Genomic DNA, 15,581 nt, shown 5'->3' on the forward strand with positions numbered 1-15,581 from the left:
TCTTAGTCTAGATTGGCTTGACTTCATAAACGTCACTTCTTCATCCACCCACCTACCCTTAGTTGGCCCAAATCAGTCTCGGGTGGGGCTGACCTGTAAAACATTTCCCAGAATTCCTTGCTATCTACGCGCGAACTTCTCCAGAAACTATAACTCCCAGAGGTCTATGCGCGTTCCCAGGGGCGGGGCAATTGGCAGCGACTCCCTCTAAGAGATGGCAGAACCTGCTGGGTCTCAGCGACGCTCGCTGTACAAACAGGTGGGCTCGGCGTCCTGGAAAGAGGCTTTCAGGCAGGTGAGTGTGGGGTTTGGGCCATGGTCACTCCTTGAATCCATCCCAAGGGCCGTTGTCCTCCGTGCCTTCAACTCTTCAATGCTCTATGAGGCAGGTGCCTAGAGCCCCTGGCCAGTGGAGGTAGACCCGGAACCCAAACTTCCTGCTGCTTCCTGGTCTTGGTCACCGCCTTTTCCGGCTTTTTGGCCCGACGGGTGTGGGATTACCCTGTGTGGGCTCAGACTCTCTAAGCTTTGCTTTTTGAATTCGGGCCAGTTTCAGAACTTGAAGTGTGATCGTGATCGCACTCTCCGCACCTCTACAATAACACCATCCCCTGCTATTAACTGGACACGGAAAGAAGCACTTTGTATAGTTTTGACATATGAGGTAGAAATTGTTTTTATTCTAGAGAGGAGTCAGAAGAGTTTGTTGCCAAGTTTGTATTGTTAACTCTCCTCAGTTCTGTCCTCTTCTGTAGACAACATAGTCCCTAGTAAGATACAGCCTCTCCAAGTGTGTATATTCCAGGAAAATAATCTGATATTAGAAAAATTTTGTTTCTCAACCGTGGCTGTTGACATTTTGAGAGAGATAGTTTTTATTGTGTAGGGCTGTTCTGTACTTGGTAAAATGCAGTATCCCTGGCCTCTAGCCCATTAACTATTATTATGGTCTTACCACAAGAGTTGTGACAACCAAAAATATCACCCAGGCCTTGTCACATGTACCCTGGTGAATAAAATCACCTTGAGTTGAGAAACATTGTTACCATAGCCACCTCTAAAGTAGCAAGAATTTGAAAGCAATATGAATGTCCTCTTATAGGATAGTAAATAAGATACTATGCTCCCAATTGTTAAGGATAACATTAAATAACATTAAATTATTCTAGGTCAGTGGTTCCTAAATACTAGATTGTAGACCTGCTACATACTTGGCATTGAAGATAGAATATGAAATATGGTGATCTGGAAATATGTGAACAAAGTATTATAATTTTACTAATCTATATGCAATTAAGGACTGGACAAGGATATGCAAAAGTAACAGTAGTTAGGAGTATAATGGAAATTTTGTGTCTATAAATTTTCTTTAACATTTTGTCAAGCAATCTGAGGTTTTTTTTTTTTTTTTTTTTTTTTTTTTTTTTTTTTTTTTTTTTTATGGAATTGATTTCCCCCCATCTTGCTGCTTTTTCCAAGGGATGCCTGGAGAGAATGAGAAACAGCCGGGACAGGCTCCTGAACAGTTACCGTCAGATTGGGAGCAGTATGCCAGGGAGAGGTCAGAATGCCCTTCTAGTGCAAGAGGTGATGGAAGAAGAATGGAAGTCTTTGCAGTCAAGCGAGTACTGTCCAGAGGCTTTGGCTCAGGTCAGGCTTGGATAAGTGTTTTCAGAGAAGGGTTTGCACCATGAAGAAATCCTAGTGTCTTCTTTGTACCTATTTATGCATTTCCTCTAAACCCACTGACTCTCCAAACCCTAATTTGAATCCTAACAGCCTTTGATCCAGACTCTTCTGCCTTTAACATTAAATTATTGTAGGTTAGTGGTTCCTAAATATTAGACTGTAGACCTGTTACATACTTGCAACATAATCACTTACGAAACTGTAAAGAAATTTTTGTCTCCACTCTTGGGAATTTTGATTAATTAGGCATGAACTAGGAATCTGGCTTCTTAAAAGTCTCTAGGAACATTCTGATTACAGTCTCAGCCAAAGTTGGAAACTGAATATGAATAGGAAATCATTTATGGTGTATCAGGAAGAGTACTAGATTGGAGGTCAGGAGTTCAGGAATCCTAATTCTGGTTTTACTACTGACTCTTAACTTCACTCTCTTTGAGCTTTAGCTTTTATATTTATAAAATGAAGAAAATAATGTCAATATTGTAAGGACTATATGAAAAAATTCCGAAACTTGCCTTACATCACCACAGTTACTCCTCATGATAGTCCTCTTGGGTGGGTTTTATTCCCACTTTACAGAGGTCAAAACTGAGGCTTATGAAGACTAAGAACTTTTCCTGGTTATATAACCTTGGGAGAACATATATTTAACTACAGCCCTATACTGTCTGCCCCAAATTTGACAGTGTTATTTTATCACTGGCTAGTTTGATCATTTGTCAATGACTTAACATGACCACATTACCCCGTTGTCAGCATAGTCTGTTGGAGGACCTGACTGATTTTTCAGGTAAATCTGTTTTTTTATTTTGTTTTTGGTACTAGAGATTGAAGCCAGGGGCATTTAACCACTAAACTACATTCTGACCCCTTTTTATTTATTTTGAGATAAAGTCTTGCTAAGTGGCTTAGGACCTCTCTAGGTTGCTGAGACTGGCCTTGAACTTGTGATCCTCCTGCCTCAGCCTTCTAAATTTCTGGGCTTATAGGCATGTGCCACCATGCCCAGCAAATCTGGGTTCTTAAGCCAACCTCTAAGTATAAATTACTGTTGGGTTTGGGGACAGATTAATAATTCAAATTTAAGATGATTCCACTTTCTTTTATAGTTGAGCTTGCCAATGGACTTGGCTGTGCTAGAGGAAATCCAGCAGGAGCTGATTGATCAAGGTAACCCTAGGCAGTGGTCCTTCCTGTATTTAACCACTCTTAATACTGGCCTTTTCTACCACTATCTTCAGTCAAGTGTCTAGAATTCTTTGGTTTTACTCTGAATTTTTGACTGTCTGTCTTCCTAATAATAATAATCTCTAGGGTGCTGGGCTTTGCTGTTTTGTTCTAACAACTTTTTTCATTCTATGGTATTGCTTTCCCTTTATCTACCCTATAAGATCTTATTAGATTAGAAAGTGGTGTTCTCACACAGATTGTACAATTAATGAATCAGTGCAGCTGGGAAGCAAAATTTTGTGAATCCACTTCCCACATTTGTTCTGTCCTGCTCTTTATTAATAGGTTTAGCCAAGTGCAGTGTCCTGAGCCTGTGGTTCCATCTACTCCAGAGGCTGAGATGGGAGGATTGCTTGGGCCCAGGACTTTGAGGCCAGCCAGCCTGGGCAATATAGTAAGACTCTTCATTAAAAAAAAAAAAAGATAAATAAAGCAAAAAAAAGAAAAAATGGTTAATAGTAAACATGTCACTTTACAGGATGCAGTGGAGTGGTGCATGGTCATATCCCTTGCTTTACCCAATTTAAATGCCATCTCTCTCATCAATTCTTTATTGATTCCCCAGGATCTTGTGAACATTACTCCTTGAGATGTCATAGCATTATGGAGAATACATAATTTTAGCACCTCATATAATTGTCTTTTATTCCATATAGTCTTATCTTGACTAGGTTTCATCTTTATCATCTATAAAATAGAGATGATAGGCCTGCCCTGTAAGTTTGTCGTAAGGCTTAAATAATATGTGTAGAGAACTTAGAGCAATGTCTGGCATGCAGAAAACTTTCAGTAATCAGTAGCTATTATTATGGTAATGCATGAGCACACATTCTTGAACCAGACCATAAAGAGACATTTCTCAGCTTTACCACTTATAAATTGTGTGGAACTGAGCAAAGTAGTTAATTTTCCCATGCCTCAGTTCCTTCATCTTTGAAATAAAGATATTTATAGTGAAGAAACTAATATATGTAAAGGATTTAAGCAGCATTTAAAACATAGTAAGTGCTCTGCAAATGATAGCTGTTATGATTGACTTCAGTTGGATTGTGAAGTTCTTAAAGTTTAGTTATCTTCTTTTTGTAATTGATTCTCTCTTCCCCCTGCCTACAGAACCTGTCTGAATGATGAAACATATGACCCAGTAAATCTTTCTTTCAGAGTATATTTAACTAAAAATTCTAAAATGATAAGGTTTTACTGTGCTGTGCTACCGTCAGCCAGTTGGAACATTCTAAAACAGGGGTCAGCGACCTTTCTGTAAAAGGCCAGCTATCCCAACTACTCTCTACTGTTGTGATGGAAAAGCAGTTATAGACAGTGTGTAAACAAATGAGCACAGCTGTAGTTGGTTGCTTCTGTGTCTAGATCTGGACTGTGAGTTCATCAAGGGCAGAACAATCTTTTTCATCTCTGTACCCCTGTGACTAGCACATATTAGGTACTGTTGTACTTTTGCTGAATCAATCAACACAGATTCTGAACAACATAGGTTCTGAGTACACAGCCATTGAGAAACTGATCACTTGAGGCTTAACAGTGAGCCTAATGTCAGAAGTAAATGCTCTGTAAGTATCAGCTTTCTCCATTTGCTCTTGAGACTCCGACATTTCACACCTTTACTCCTGTGGCCTGTAGAGATGTGTGAAAATTATCTCCTTGTCCCTTAGCCTACTTTATCTCCTGTGCTCACAAGGAGGGGTAGATGGGGGCTGCAGAGATCCAACAAGATGTTAGCCTGAGTTTTGCCTGAATCTTTACCTTAGGTGGAAGACACTTTTGAAGGTGAAACCTGGCATTAAATACAGGACATCCCCGGGAAAACATGGTGAGGCACTCCTGCTGCCTTTTGCCTTGCAGAACAGTCCATCATCAGCGAGTATGAGAAGAGCTTGCAGTTTGATGAACAGTATCTCAGCATCATGCTGGCTGAGTGGGAAGCGAAGCCCCTCATTTGTCCTGTTTGTACAAAGTAAGAGTCTTCAAATTTTTTAGCATTATTGGTTCCCATCCCTCATTTCAAGGTGAGTGGGATCCCCTTCCCCACCAAAAATTTGTTGCATGAGAAGTTCGGAGGGCTCAGGTCTGACCACCATGATGATAGAAGATCCTAATTCTGATTCTAGGTACAACCTGAGAATAACAAATGGTGTGGTTGTGTGTCAATGTGGCCTGTACATCCCATCTCATGTAAGTATTCCACATAAAGGTTTTGTGCCATCTCTTTCCAAATACATCTGTTTTTTAAAGAACTTTCAGTCATGGGCTGAAGCTTATGTGCACATCTCTTCCTGATTTTGTGTTCAGCAATACCAGATTGGTAGCCTCACATCAGCCATGGGAAGAACATATGCAGCATGGAAATTGGCAAACACTTCATACAAATCAGGGCTTTTGTCCCCTTTTCCCCCACCCCGCAGGCAGAGTGTCTCCCACCTCTGCTTCCAGTCTATAGAATGATCACAGAGGTTTGGAAACACTTGTCTCTGATCTTCTATAGAAAGTTTCTGTATATGAAGACACACCAATATTTAGAATGTAAACCTCAGTAACCTTAAAATGCATAAGGAACCCTCTTTTCAGACATGCTGGGGCAGCAAGTTTGCCAGTTCATTGAGCAGTTGGTTAAAATGGCAAATTATAAAAATGAATAATTTTATGGTGAGTTCCTAAGAACTTTGAAAATAACTCCTATATTGCTTAGTCTAAAGTTGTACAGTTTCATCCCTTTGAAGTTGATCAAGAAGCTGAATATAGAACTTTAGGATTTTTCTTTTACTTAACAGATTTTTTTTTAAACAACTCATCCTTTTGAATGTTTCCTAAACTCTATTATCATAAAAATAAAACTTTATTTTCATACAGTATCATTGGTTTACATAAATAAAATCTCAGAGATACAGTAACAAGTTCAGTTAGCACAAATAGATCTGGGAGCAGACAATGCTGATCCTTAGGAAGAATACACTGAGCCAGTGGCTGCAGAAGCAGGTTGTTAGAAAGTAGCCTGCTCTCTCTGAATGTTCCTGCTGTGAGTTGCAGTCAGTGTTTTGAAGACGGAATGGATAGTACTGGAGAGGCAGTTAAATATGGAGATCTTGGCACAGTCTTAGGCCCAGGACTGTCTTTAAAGCTTCAAGGAATCAATCCAATCACAGCAATTGAGCTAGAGTTACATTGGTTGGCAGGAGGAATAATTATTTTGAACCTGTTGATAATCACATAACTTAGTTGCAGTTGAATTTTATTTTTCAGTCTCCAGAATTGTCAGAACAGAAGCTTCGTACCTATTTAGAAGATAGTGTAAATGATCACAGTACACATTGTCCCCATACCCCTGAATTTTCAGTCACTGATGGAACAGAAGAAAAACCCAGTCTTCTCATGTACTGTCTGGTAAGCTTCCCCTGGGACCCAGTGGTAAGAGCAGATCACCAGTTTGTTTTATTCCCATCTTGGTGGAAATAATCTTTAGAGACAGGTAAATGGTTAATGGTTTATTTTTTGAAGCATTTACTTCATAGATAGTGAAGTTAACTTCACCTAAAAGATCAGTCATTCCCTGAAAAGCAAAGAGGCAACCTAGGATCATGGTGTCCAGCTGTACTGTCTGCTCGTTAGATCTGCTTCAGTGGTCTTGGACTCCTCAGATCAGGTCATGGTCATAAAACCCAGGTAGCCATCCTGGCACCGCCTCTGCAAATGGATATGGGACAGGAAGCACAGCACAGCAGCATACGGCTAGACTCTCAACAAGAATCTTCACAGAGGTGCAAGGTCAGATTCTAGGTCCCTAAGTAGTAACTCAGGTGTGAGGGACAGGACTTTAAGTAGGTATGGGTGTCACTTGTCTTGAAACCTTAAGCTTCTTTTTTTTTTTTTTTTTTTTTTTTTAAAGAGAGAGAGAGAATTTTTAATATTTATTTTTTAGTTCTCGGCAGACACAACATCTTTGTTGATATGTGGTGCTGAGGATCGAACCCGGGCCGCACGCATGCCAGGCGAGCGCGCTACTGCCTGAGCCACATTCCCAGCCCAAAACCTTAAGCTTCTTACAAGAACTAGTCTCTTACATTAATCAATGTAATGAAGTAGTCATCACTATGACATGTTATAGCTTCTAGGCCTCCCGGCAAGGGGAACTTTGGGATTAGTGAGCACTAGAGCATGCCAGATACTCAGTAAAACCTAACCCTTCACATAATACCAGCCAGTCTTTTATAGGCTCCCAACTGTACCTGATACCATGAGCCCTCTTAACACTGCTGCATGTGATGTGGTGAGCCACTCTGAATAACCATGCCTTCCAGTCCTGAAGCATGAGGCTCTGACCAATCACAAGGCGTGGCTCCAGGTGTAGGTGTCACCTGCTACCTGCAGGGATTGAGCTATTCCTTTGTAATCCTACCCCTTACTTCATTTGCATGGCTTTTTCACAATAAAAAAGGGTTCAGAACTTTGCTCCTCTCTCTTTCCATGGACCCCTAAGGTCAGAGGAGCCATCACAGGACCCAAAGATAAAGGTATTTCTGTCTCTGTGATTATTTCATTTTGCACAGCCCAGTTCACCTAGAGTGTGTAGTTGTGAAATGTGAGGGCTGCAGTTACCTGTTATGTCTTTTGTCCTTTAGGGCAAGGATCATACCTTTATTTTACTCCCAATGCCTAGCATCTAAATAGGTGCTTAATCTTTATATAAATGGAGGAAGAAGAGCTGAAGAGGCATGGGTCAGATGACCTCAACTTTTGCCTTCTTAGGATAAAGAACTAGTGAGTCACCTGCACAGATGATTATAGTAGCAGAGTAGTGTGGTGCTCCTGGAGTGTGAAAGTCTCAGGCCAAATGCTAGAGAGATAAGAATGACAGTTAAAAGAGGAAACCAACCAGGACAGTGGCATGTCCCTAGAATTCCAGCTACTCAGCTAAGGCAAGATCCTTGAGCCTAGGAGTTCAAGACCAACCTGGGCCACTTATTGAGACTCTTTGTCTCCAAAAAACAAAAAAAGCAAAAAGATTGCGTAATTACTGAATATACATCTGTGCCTCTCCCTGGATTTGTAGATCTAGTGAGATCAGGCTATAGGGCCATTTAGCATAGATGGGGATGAGGTAGAAGGAAATAGGTGTGGGTAGAAAAGATGGTGGTCTATTACAAGGGCTTGGACTGTCTGAGATATGAAAATGTGAAACTGGCCAGGGGATGGAATGTTCCAAGCTATCTGTTAGGGTTACAGCATCTTTCAGAAAAAGCCAAATATATTCTCTATGGAGTCAAGTAAAGGACAGATGTGATTCCTTAGCATAGTGGTGGGGCCAAGCCAGCGAGGAATGTTCACTGATCATATTATGGGATATCGAGGGAAGGCTTGTGGGATTACAATTGAATTTATGCTAACTTGTTTTCTGTTTAAATTTAGGTTTGTGATACATGGGCTGTGATCCTCTAGAGCCAGCCTGGACTCATGTCAAATCCTCAAATCCTGTAAGAGGATTTCCTGTATATACAGATCTTTTACTTAGAATTTATCTTATATTAAAATTTTTCAAATATGTCTGTTTTGGTGTTTTGATGCAGGTTGAAGGTGAAGAAATAGAAAAGACAAACTTCCTTGGAGGAGATAAAGAATTTTATTGTCCATCATTGTGTTATACAAAAATCTAGAAATAATAGTTTGTACAGGAAAACTACCAAATGAATAGTAAATGAGAACATGATAGCAATAATTTAAATTTGCTTATTTTCCCCCCATGATGTTAGGATTATAACCACTTCAAAGCACATAGTCTGGTGTCAGGGTAGTTTTTGTTCACTGGTCAAAGCTCACCATAATATTAAGGCCTTCAAGTGTCTCTGATTGCTCTACTGGCTCTTGACGAAACTTTTGAGGTCTTCAAGAAAACTAATGTACTCCTGGTGCTCCAGGGCTGTGCTGAGTTCCACCAACTCATCTGCAAAAGTGTTATCCACCCCTCGATCCGCAAGGAAATCCATTAGGTGGTCATACAAGGCCTATAAAGAAACATTTATTAGTTTAAAGAAGTACAACAACAATCAGTAATGCTTACTAATTAAAATGCTGCTTCTTGTCCTTGAACCGAGACCCTCCCCTACAAGGCATGATTATCCCCTATCCTACCCAGAACTCACCCAGTCCAGGGAATCTGTGTTCAGTGTGTAGTTAGTGTCTTTCCATTCTGACTCGCCAGTAGCCTGAAAGCTGACTTCCTTAATAGAGAAAATGTCACTCTCGGCTTCCTCTTCTTGTCCAATCTGAGAAGAAATAGCATTTAGGAAAACTGAAGGGTTCTCCAGGAAAAGCCAGAATCAGGCAAAGAAAGGCTTTGCAGCCTGAAACTCCCAGGTTCTAACTACCGTCTCTCCTCACCCCCACATCTTTCCCTGCTTTGCTGGTCTAGAAAGTTTCACAAGTATCTACTAAAAGGACCAGAAAGATCCCAGGACATACTCCTTGCCTGGGGGGGTGCCAAGGGACTGTCACTCCAGCTTACATACCTCATCCTCTGGATAGTGACAATCTAGTACAAGAGCTTTCTTGCCATCACTCTTTGTAACTTCAACCACAAAATTCGGAGTGGATGTCAGTTCAGGCTGGGGAAAAACACAAGTCAGTACAAGTCACTGTTGAAAGGAGTTCATCCCTGGACCAAAGGCATCAGGTAGTTCAGTGATGGCCACCACTATTAGGATATCTAGCCATTTTCATAGTCTTATGCTATGGTGTTCAAATAAGGAGCCCAGGATCTTTAACATAGTATTACAAAGAGTTTTACTTCTGTTAGCACTCTACTTTTAAAAATACATGGGGTTTAATAAGAAATCTGAATTCCTGTTAATGGTACCAGTTAACTGAGATCTAGATTAGTCCCACAACCTTCCTGGGCCTGTTCTTTCTCCACAGACACACTGAAAAGACGGCCCAAAGCTCTAAGACACTCTTTCCAGTTTAGTTGTTTCAGGAATCCTTTCTGTATTATAGACCAGGATCAAAGGCTGGCACACTGGTTCTGGTCAAATGGCTATCCCTACTGGCTAATAGCAGAAGCTTTTCTGATGGTGACCCTGGGAGCAGTTCAAGGTCAGGGAAAATCCACTCAGGGTAGCTAAGACAAGCACACAAGAGCTCTGCTCCCATAGTAGGCCAGAAGACGGCACTGATACCTGCTCAAACAGACAGTCTGGGGACCCCAGGGCCCTCTCACTAGTTGGCCACTTCCTAAAATGTCTCAAGACAAAGCACCACCTAGATCCAACAAAGAAAGCCAGCAACCTAAGAAATGATCTCACCTAACCAAGTGTTAAAATCTGAGGCCCTTGGCTTTCCTACCTTGTTAAATGGGCAGTATTTACTACCATCTTAAGACCTGTTAGGAACATTCCTTAAGGAGTGAAAGTTTCAGTTTCTTTCCATTAATAGAAAACAGGCCTAACTATGAAGCCTGAGCTGGCTCCTGGCAGTGTATTCAGCCCCTGGAAAAGGAGGGGCCACAAACCCAGGGGCTAACACTGGCTAGAACCTATTGACTCTGTTGCTCTGTAAGTCCACTGTCTTCTCTTCAAGTATTAAGAAAAAAATTAAAAAAGAACCAGTTGTTCTTGCCTGTTAGAACTGATGGAAAGTCTGGTTAATAGCACAGGCTTACCTCCTGTTCTTCAACCTTCTGCCCTTGTGAGGGCTCTTCCTCACCATCAAATGTTGGTGGGATGCTATTGTTAATGTTGAAAGTGACAGTAATCCTAGAAAGGCAAATGAAGACACAATAGCAAGGTATACTTTTAACTGAGTAATAGAACAGGTTAAGTATTGAGGCTTATTGAAACAATGTCTCTATCCTAGGAGGCTGTACATTTATCTGTAGAACTCTAAAACAGGCACATTACCTACATGTGCCAATGGCTCAAAGTTAAATTACTAGACCCTGGCTGGGGGGTGTGGTTCAGTGGTAGAAGACTTGCCTACTATGTATGAAACCCTGGGTTCTGTCCCAAGCACAAGGAGTGGGGTGGTAGAATTAGCAAGGCCTGTTATCTCAACCAAACCCAGTCATACCTGGGCTACTTCCATCAGGCAAGCATCCCAGGGCCCAATGCCACATGTCCACTGGCCATCTCATGATACTGCCTGCCCTAGTTTTTCCAGGTATCCACTAGAGATGAGGAGCTGAGAAGCTGATGAGATGGAACAGAAGTCCATTTAAAAACTTCCCCATCTCAAAATCTGCCGGAGAAAGTGGCATCACATTGGCATCACAATAAATGCGGCAGTATCGATTCATTCTTCACAATCACAAAACAGGCCAGAAACATCAACTAATAACTTTAAGGGTTAAGAATCCTGACCTGGGGTTGGGGATGTGGCTCAAGCGGTAGCGCGCTTGCCTAGAATGCGTGCGGCCCGGGTTCGATCCTCAGCACCACATACCAACAAAGATGTTGTGTCCACCGAGAACTAAGAAATAAATATTAAAAATTCTCTCTCTCCTCTCTCACTCTCTCTTAAAAAAAAAAAAGAATCCTGACCTGGCAAATCATGTTTGGGTCAAAATTCCTGTGATAAACAGATCTGGAACTAGAAGTGCTGGGCTACTCCAGCAGGTCCCACTCCATATAAGAGTACATTAAATGCTGCTCCCTGGATTCATACTGACTGGTTGCCTTACCATGAAGCTGCTTTCCTATAGGAATGGCAATTTGAGGTTCTGCCACAAATCTCTGATCTGTAACACTGCTGATCAAGCTGAATTCCAGGGCATGGAAATGCAGTATGTTCACCAGAGCATTATTTATAATGGCCCCCAAACTGGTCATGAAAACCCTATGAAAATGACTTAGGTACTGCACATTGGCACATGCTTATAATCCCAGTGACCCAGGGGGCTGAGGATGGAGAATCATAAGTTTGATCAACTTAGCAAGACCCTATCTTAAACAAAAACGGCTGGAGGGGTGCTGGTGTTGTAGCTCAGGGAAAGAGCACTTGCCTAGCATGTATGAGGCACTGGATTCAATCCTTAACACCACATAAAAATAAAGAAAATAAATGTATTATGTACACCTACAGCTAAAAATATATATATAAAAAAAAAAAAAGGATGTAGCTCAGGGGTAGAATGCCCCAGGTGTAGTCACCAGTAGGTGAAGTTAAGAATATACAACTGACATATGCATGGAGAAAAAAACCACTATACCATAGGCAAAAATGAATCAGAGTCCTACTTCACACCACACAGAAAAGTTAATGCAAAATGAATCATAGACCTAAACATAAGAGCTAAAGCTCTAAAACTTTTAAGAGAAAAAACAAGCATAAATCTCCACAACCTGGCCCTGGTTTCCTAAAGATGAAACTAGTAATACAAGTGACAAAAGGAAATATACCCTTTTTGGCTGGAAACGTAGTTCAGTGGCAAAGCACTTGCATCAAAGGTACAAGGCCCTGGTTCAACTCCTACTACTGGGGGAGAAATAAAGACAAAATTTTAAACTTTTTCTGGGGGAGGGGCACTTGGTGATAGAACAAGTGCTTAGCATATGTGAGGCCCTGTATTCAATCCCCAGCACCACAAAAATAAAGAGAAACAGAAGCCAGAAATAAATTTAGGGAGGGCACAGCATCCCTAACAACCAGCCCAGAGCAGATTTGTGTTCAGTGAATAAGCAACCTCAAGCTCATAAGGTCCAACAAATCCTCTCTTGAAAACCATGTTAACAAAGTACTGGGCCTAATCCAAGGCTGTCTTGGGGATTGTTCAGGACAGGTCCTGCAAGGTCATGGATTTGATCACTTGGAGTCCCCAGTCCCTACAACAATACTTACTTTTCCCCAGCAACTTTCCGCACTAATTTAGCTTCTGTCCCGTTCACTTCCAGGTCCCAACCACCAGACATCTTGGGGAGGGACTTATGCTTCTGGATTTTCTTTTCTTCCTTGATTTCATCTGTCAGGAATTCTACAAAAGCTTTGTCTCCTAGAAAGCAAATACAGATGATTCAAAAAGAGAAAAGTCAATTAGTTTAAATCACACCACAAAGCCTGAGTTTTTCAACCACGACTTTGGGCTTTTCCAAAGTTCCATTTTCAAAAGACTAAGGATAACGGGGCGTGGTGGCACACGCCTGTATCCCAGCGACTCTCGCATGGCTGAAGCAGGACGACCTCAAGTTTGAGGTGAGCCTCAGCAACTCTGCGAGACTGTCCCAAAACAAAAGTGAGAAGGACTGAGGATGTGATGAGGATGTAACACTGTGGTAAAGCGCCCCAGGGTACGAGAAAAAAAAAAAAAAGACTAAGAGAAACTAAGGATAAAAGTATCCTCCAGTATTTAATATTGTTTCTACTTCAACACAAAAACAAAACCACGAAATCCTTGGTGAATGGGGGAGGAGAGTGCGATCACAAGTTCAACCCGCTGGTCGTCAACCAACGGAAAGTGTCCCGGCCCCGCCTGTCTGTTGCGGGCGTTCTCTCCGCGCTGCTCTCTCCCTCCCGGGCCCCCACGATCACGCCCGGGTGCGCGAACCTCACCTTCCGTGTGCAGCGCGCCGCAGCCGCAGCCGCAGCCGCAGGGCGCGGGAGGCTGCAGGAGGCCGGGCCGCCGCTCCGACCCGGCTCGCACGCAGAGCAGTCCGAAGGGCCGGACGCACGGCCGCGGCGCCGGCTGCAGCAGTTGCCGGAGCGGAGGGGCAGGCGTAACGGTGCGGAGGCCGGCGACGGCGGCGCCCAGGGCTCGGGGAACACAGCGCAGCAGAGGCAGCATCCCGAGAGAGCTAGCAGACACGTGCGAGAGCAAAGAACAACCCCGGCCCAGGCCCCCGTGACCTAACGCGGCGCCGGAAGCCCCGCCCTCTCCCGGGAGTGTTTCCGACTTCTGCGCCCTGAAGACCGAAGGCAACGGGACGGGATCGCGCCCTCTGCTGGGGACCTCCGGTGAGGCCCCCGGGGAGTCCTTGCTTCGGAGCAGTTGTTCTCAGGCGACTTTGCCCTGTCTCTATCCAGTGGCTGCTTACTCTTCAACTTCCTGTGTACTGTTCTCAAACCATGCCAGACTTTCTGACTTCGTGGAACACGCTCTTGTCGCTTCAGCTCCCACCACCCCAGTCTCCAAAGTTACCTCCCTTAAGTGGCCTTCCTGGAACTTCATCCTTTTCACCAGAACTCACCCAACACCTTTGCTGCTTCTCCTTTCAACACAATCCTTTTGGCAGCAGCACTGTACCTGGCAGCTTCACCTCACCCACCCCAGATGATGACATACATCCTCAAGGGCAGGATCCATGATTAATTTCAGTGACCATTCTCCGCAGCATCCAACTTTGCATCTTAACTCCAATGGAACATTTTTCTCAGGGCAAGAAGCCGTGGCTTAAATCAGATTTAGGTAAGAACCAGTGATCCACAGGCATATATACGGCCACGTATGTAATCTCAGCTACAAAATGGAGACCAGCCTGGGCAATTTAGCCAGCCCCTGTCTCAAAATAAAATATTAAAAGCGGCTGGGGATGTGGCTCATAGATAGAGTTTTTCTGGATTCAATCCTCACTACTGTCACAAAAGCTCCTTTTGTAATAAACTTTTTTCTGACTCTGCATAAAGTTTTCAGACACATTTTTAATTTTACCAAATGAGAGCAAGTACAATTAGAAACATGAATACTAATAGAGGGTGCTGCTATAAAGGTTCATTCTCTGATGAGATTTTTGAAGCAATATATAATGGTATTTAAAATGTCTTTTGGAAGCTGGGCATCAATCCCAGCTATTTGGGAGGCTAAGGTAGAAGGATCTCAAGTTCAGGACCAGCCTGGACAACTTAGATTAATACTATCTCAAAATTTTAAGAATGGTTGGATGTAGTTCAGTAGTAGAGGGCCCCACTACTACTTACAAAAAGAAAAAGGAAAAAAAAACACAATGATCTTACTTCCTAGGAACATGGGATATATACTGTACTAAAAAAATATGGCTTACCAAATGAGTGCCAATGAGAAGACTTAATAGTTCCTAAACAGTACCCTGTAAATTAGGGAAAGAAAATCCAACAAAGGAGCCACACACAAAATGTACAAGTTTCATTTTTATGGATTTGATAGTCAAGTGCAAATTTGAGCATTATATACAGAGATGTTTTTATAGTTGTATTGGCTAAGACCAGACTCTCAAAATTCAGCATAAGCTTGAGTCAACTTGATTTCCACCCCCACTAGCTTTTTCTGCAAGTTGTAACAATCTAATCAAATACAATATAATAAAATTCTTATTTTCTTTATAAATTCCTCTTGCTCAAGCATTGGCATCTTAGATGTATAGCCAGAGTTCTAAGCAGTTCCTGATGGCTGAATTACTTAGATTTATGTACCATAGTAAAATTTAGTTTTATGCACAGTGCAAAAATTTGCTCCCCTTTAGTATCTCTAAATAGTAGAGATGCAGTAGCATTAAGGATTTTCACCAAGGACCTGTGTTTGCAGTCCTTCCCCCTGTAATAGAATGTATTACCTGGGTGTTTCATACTTCATGGTTACTGGCAATAGAAGATAAACACCTGATGTATGCAGAGCTGCTTGGAATGGTAACTAGTGATTTTTCCATATATGGATTGCACAGATTGGAAAAGAAGCATCACACTATCTGATATTTTAC

The 15,581-nt window shown here is 42.2% G+C and overlaps 2 protein-coding genes across 11 annotated transcripts; one reads left to right on the plus strand and one right to left on the minus strand.

Annotated features, from left to right (window-relative positions):
* Nucleotides 1-62: 62 nt before the first annotated feature.
* On the plus strand, nucleotides 63-8,744 carry RPAIN (RPA interacting protein). 10 transcript variants are annotated; one of them, XR_014019203.1, is made up of 9 exons: nucleotides 63-295; nucleotides 1,480-1,650; nucleotides 2,799-2,859; nucleotides 4,780-4,891; nucleotides 5,046-5,109; nucleotides 6,175-6,315; nucleotides 7,409-7,689; nucleotides 8,338-8,402; nucleotides 8,496-8,744. XR_014019203.1 is itself a non-coding variant. In XM_081269989.1 (8 exons), the coding sequence occupies exons 1-7, from the start codon at nucleotides 215-217 to the stop codon at nucleotides 8,365-8,367; spliced, it is 660 nt and encodes a 219-aa protein (XP_081126115.1). In that variant the 5' UTR covers nucleotides 63-214; the 3' UTR covers nucleotides 8,368-8,402; nucleotides 8,496-8,744. The 10 variants fall into 10 exon arrangements, 5 of the variants coding, with proteins under 5 accessions (XP_081126115.1, XP_081126113.1, XP_081126114.1 ...); XR_014019204.1 differs by having other exon boundaries at nucleotides 7,409-7,442; XR_014019206.1 differs by lacking the exon at nucleotides 8,496-8,744 and having other exon boundaries at nucleotides 7,409-7,442; nucleotides 7,551-7,689; nucleotides 8,338-8,472.
* C1QBP (complement C1q binding protein) lies at nucleotides 8,556-13,788 on the minus strand. The gene is made up of 6 exons (XM_081269984.1): nucleotides 13,465-13,788; nucleotides 12,757-12,907; nucleotides 10,583-10,676; nucleotides 9,435-9,530; nucleotides 9,069-9,191; nucleotides 8,556-8,930 (listed from the first exon to the last, which is right to left on the minus strand). The coding sequence occupies exons 1-6, from the start codon at nucleotides 13,694-13,696 to the stop codon at nucleotides 8,781-8,783; spliced, it is 846 nt and encodes a 281-aa protein (XP_081126110.1). The 5' UTR covers nucleotides 13,697-13,788; the 3' UTR covers nucleotides 8,556-8,780.
* Between the last annotated feature and the right edge of the window lie 1,793 nt (nucleotides 13,789-15,581).

Source organism: Spermophilus citellus, assembly GCF_964194105.1.
Source record: "Spermophilus citellus genome assembly, chromosome: 17".
NCBI lineage: Eukaryota > Metazoa > Chordata > Mammalia > Rodentia > Sciuridae > Spermophilus > Spermophilus citellus.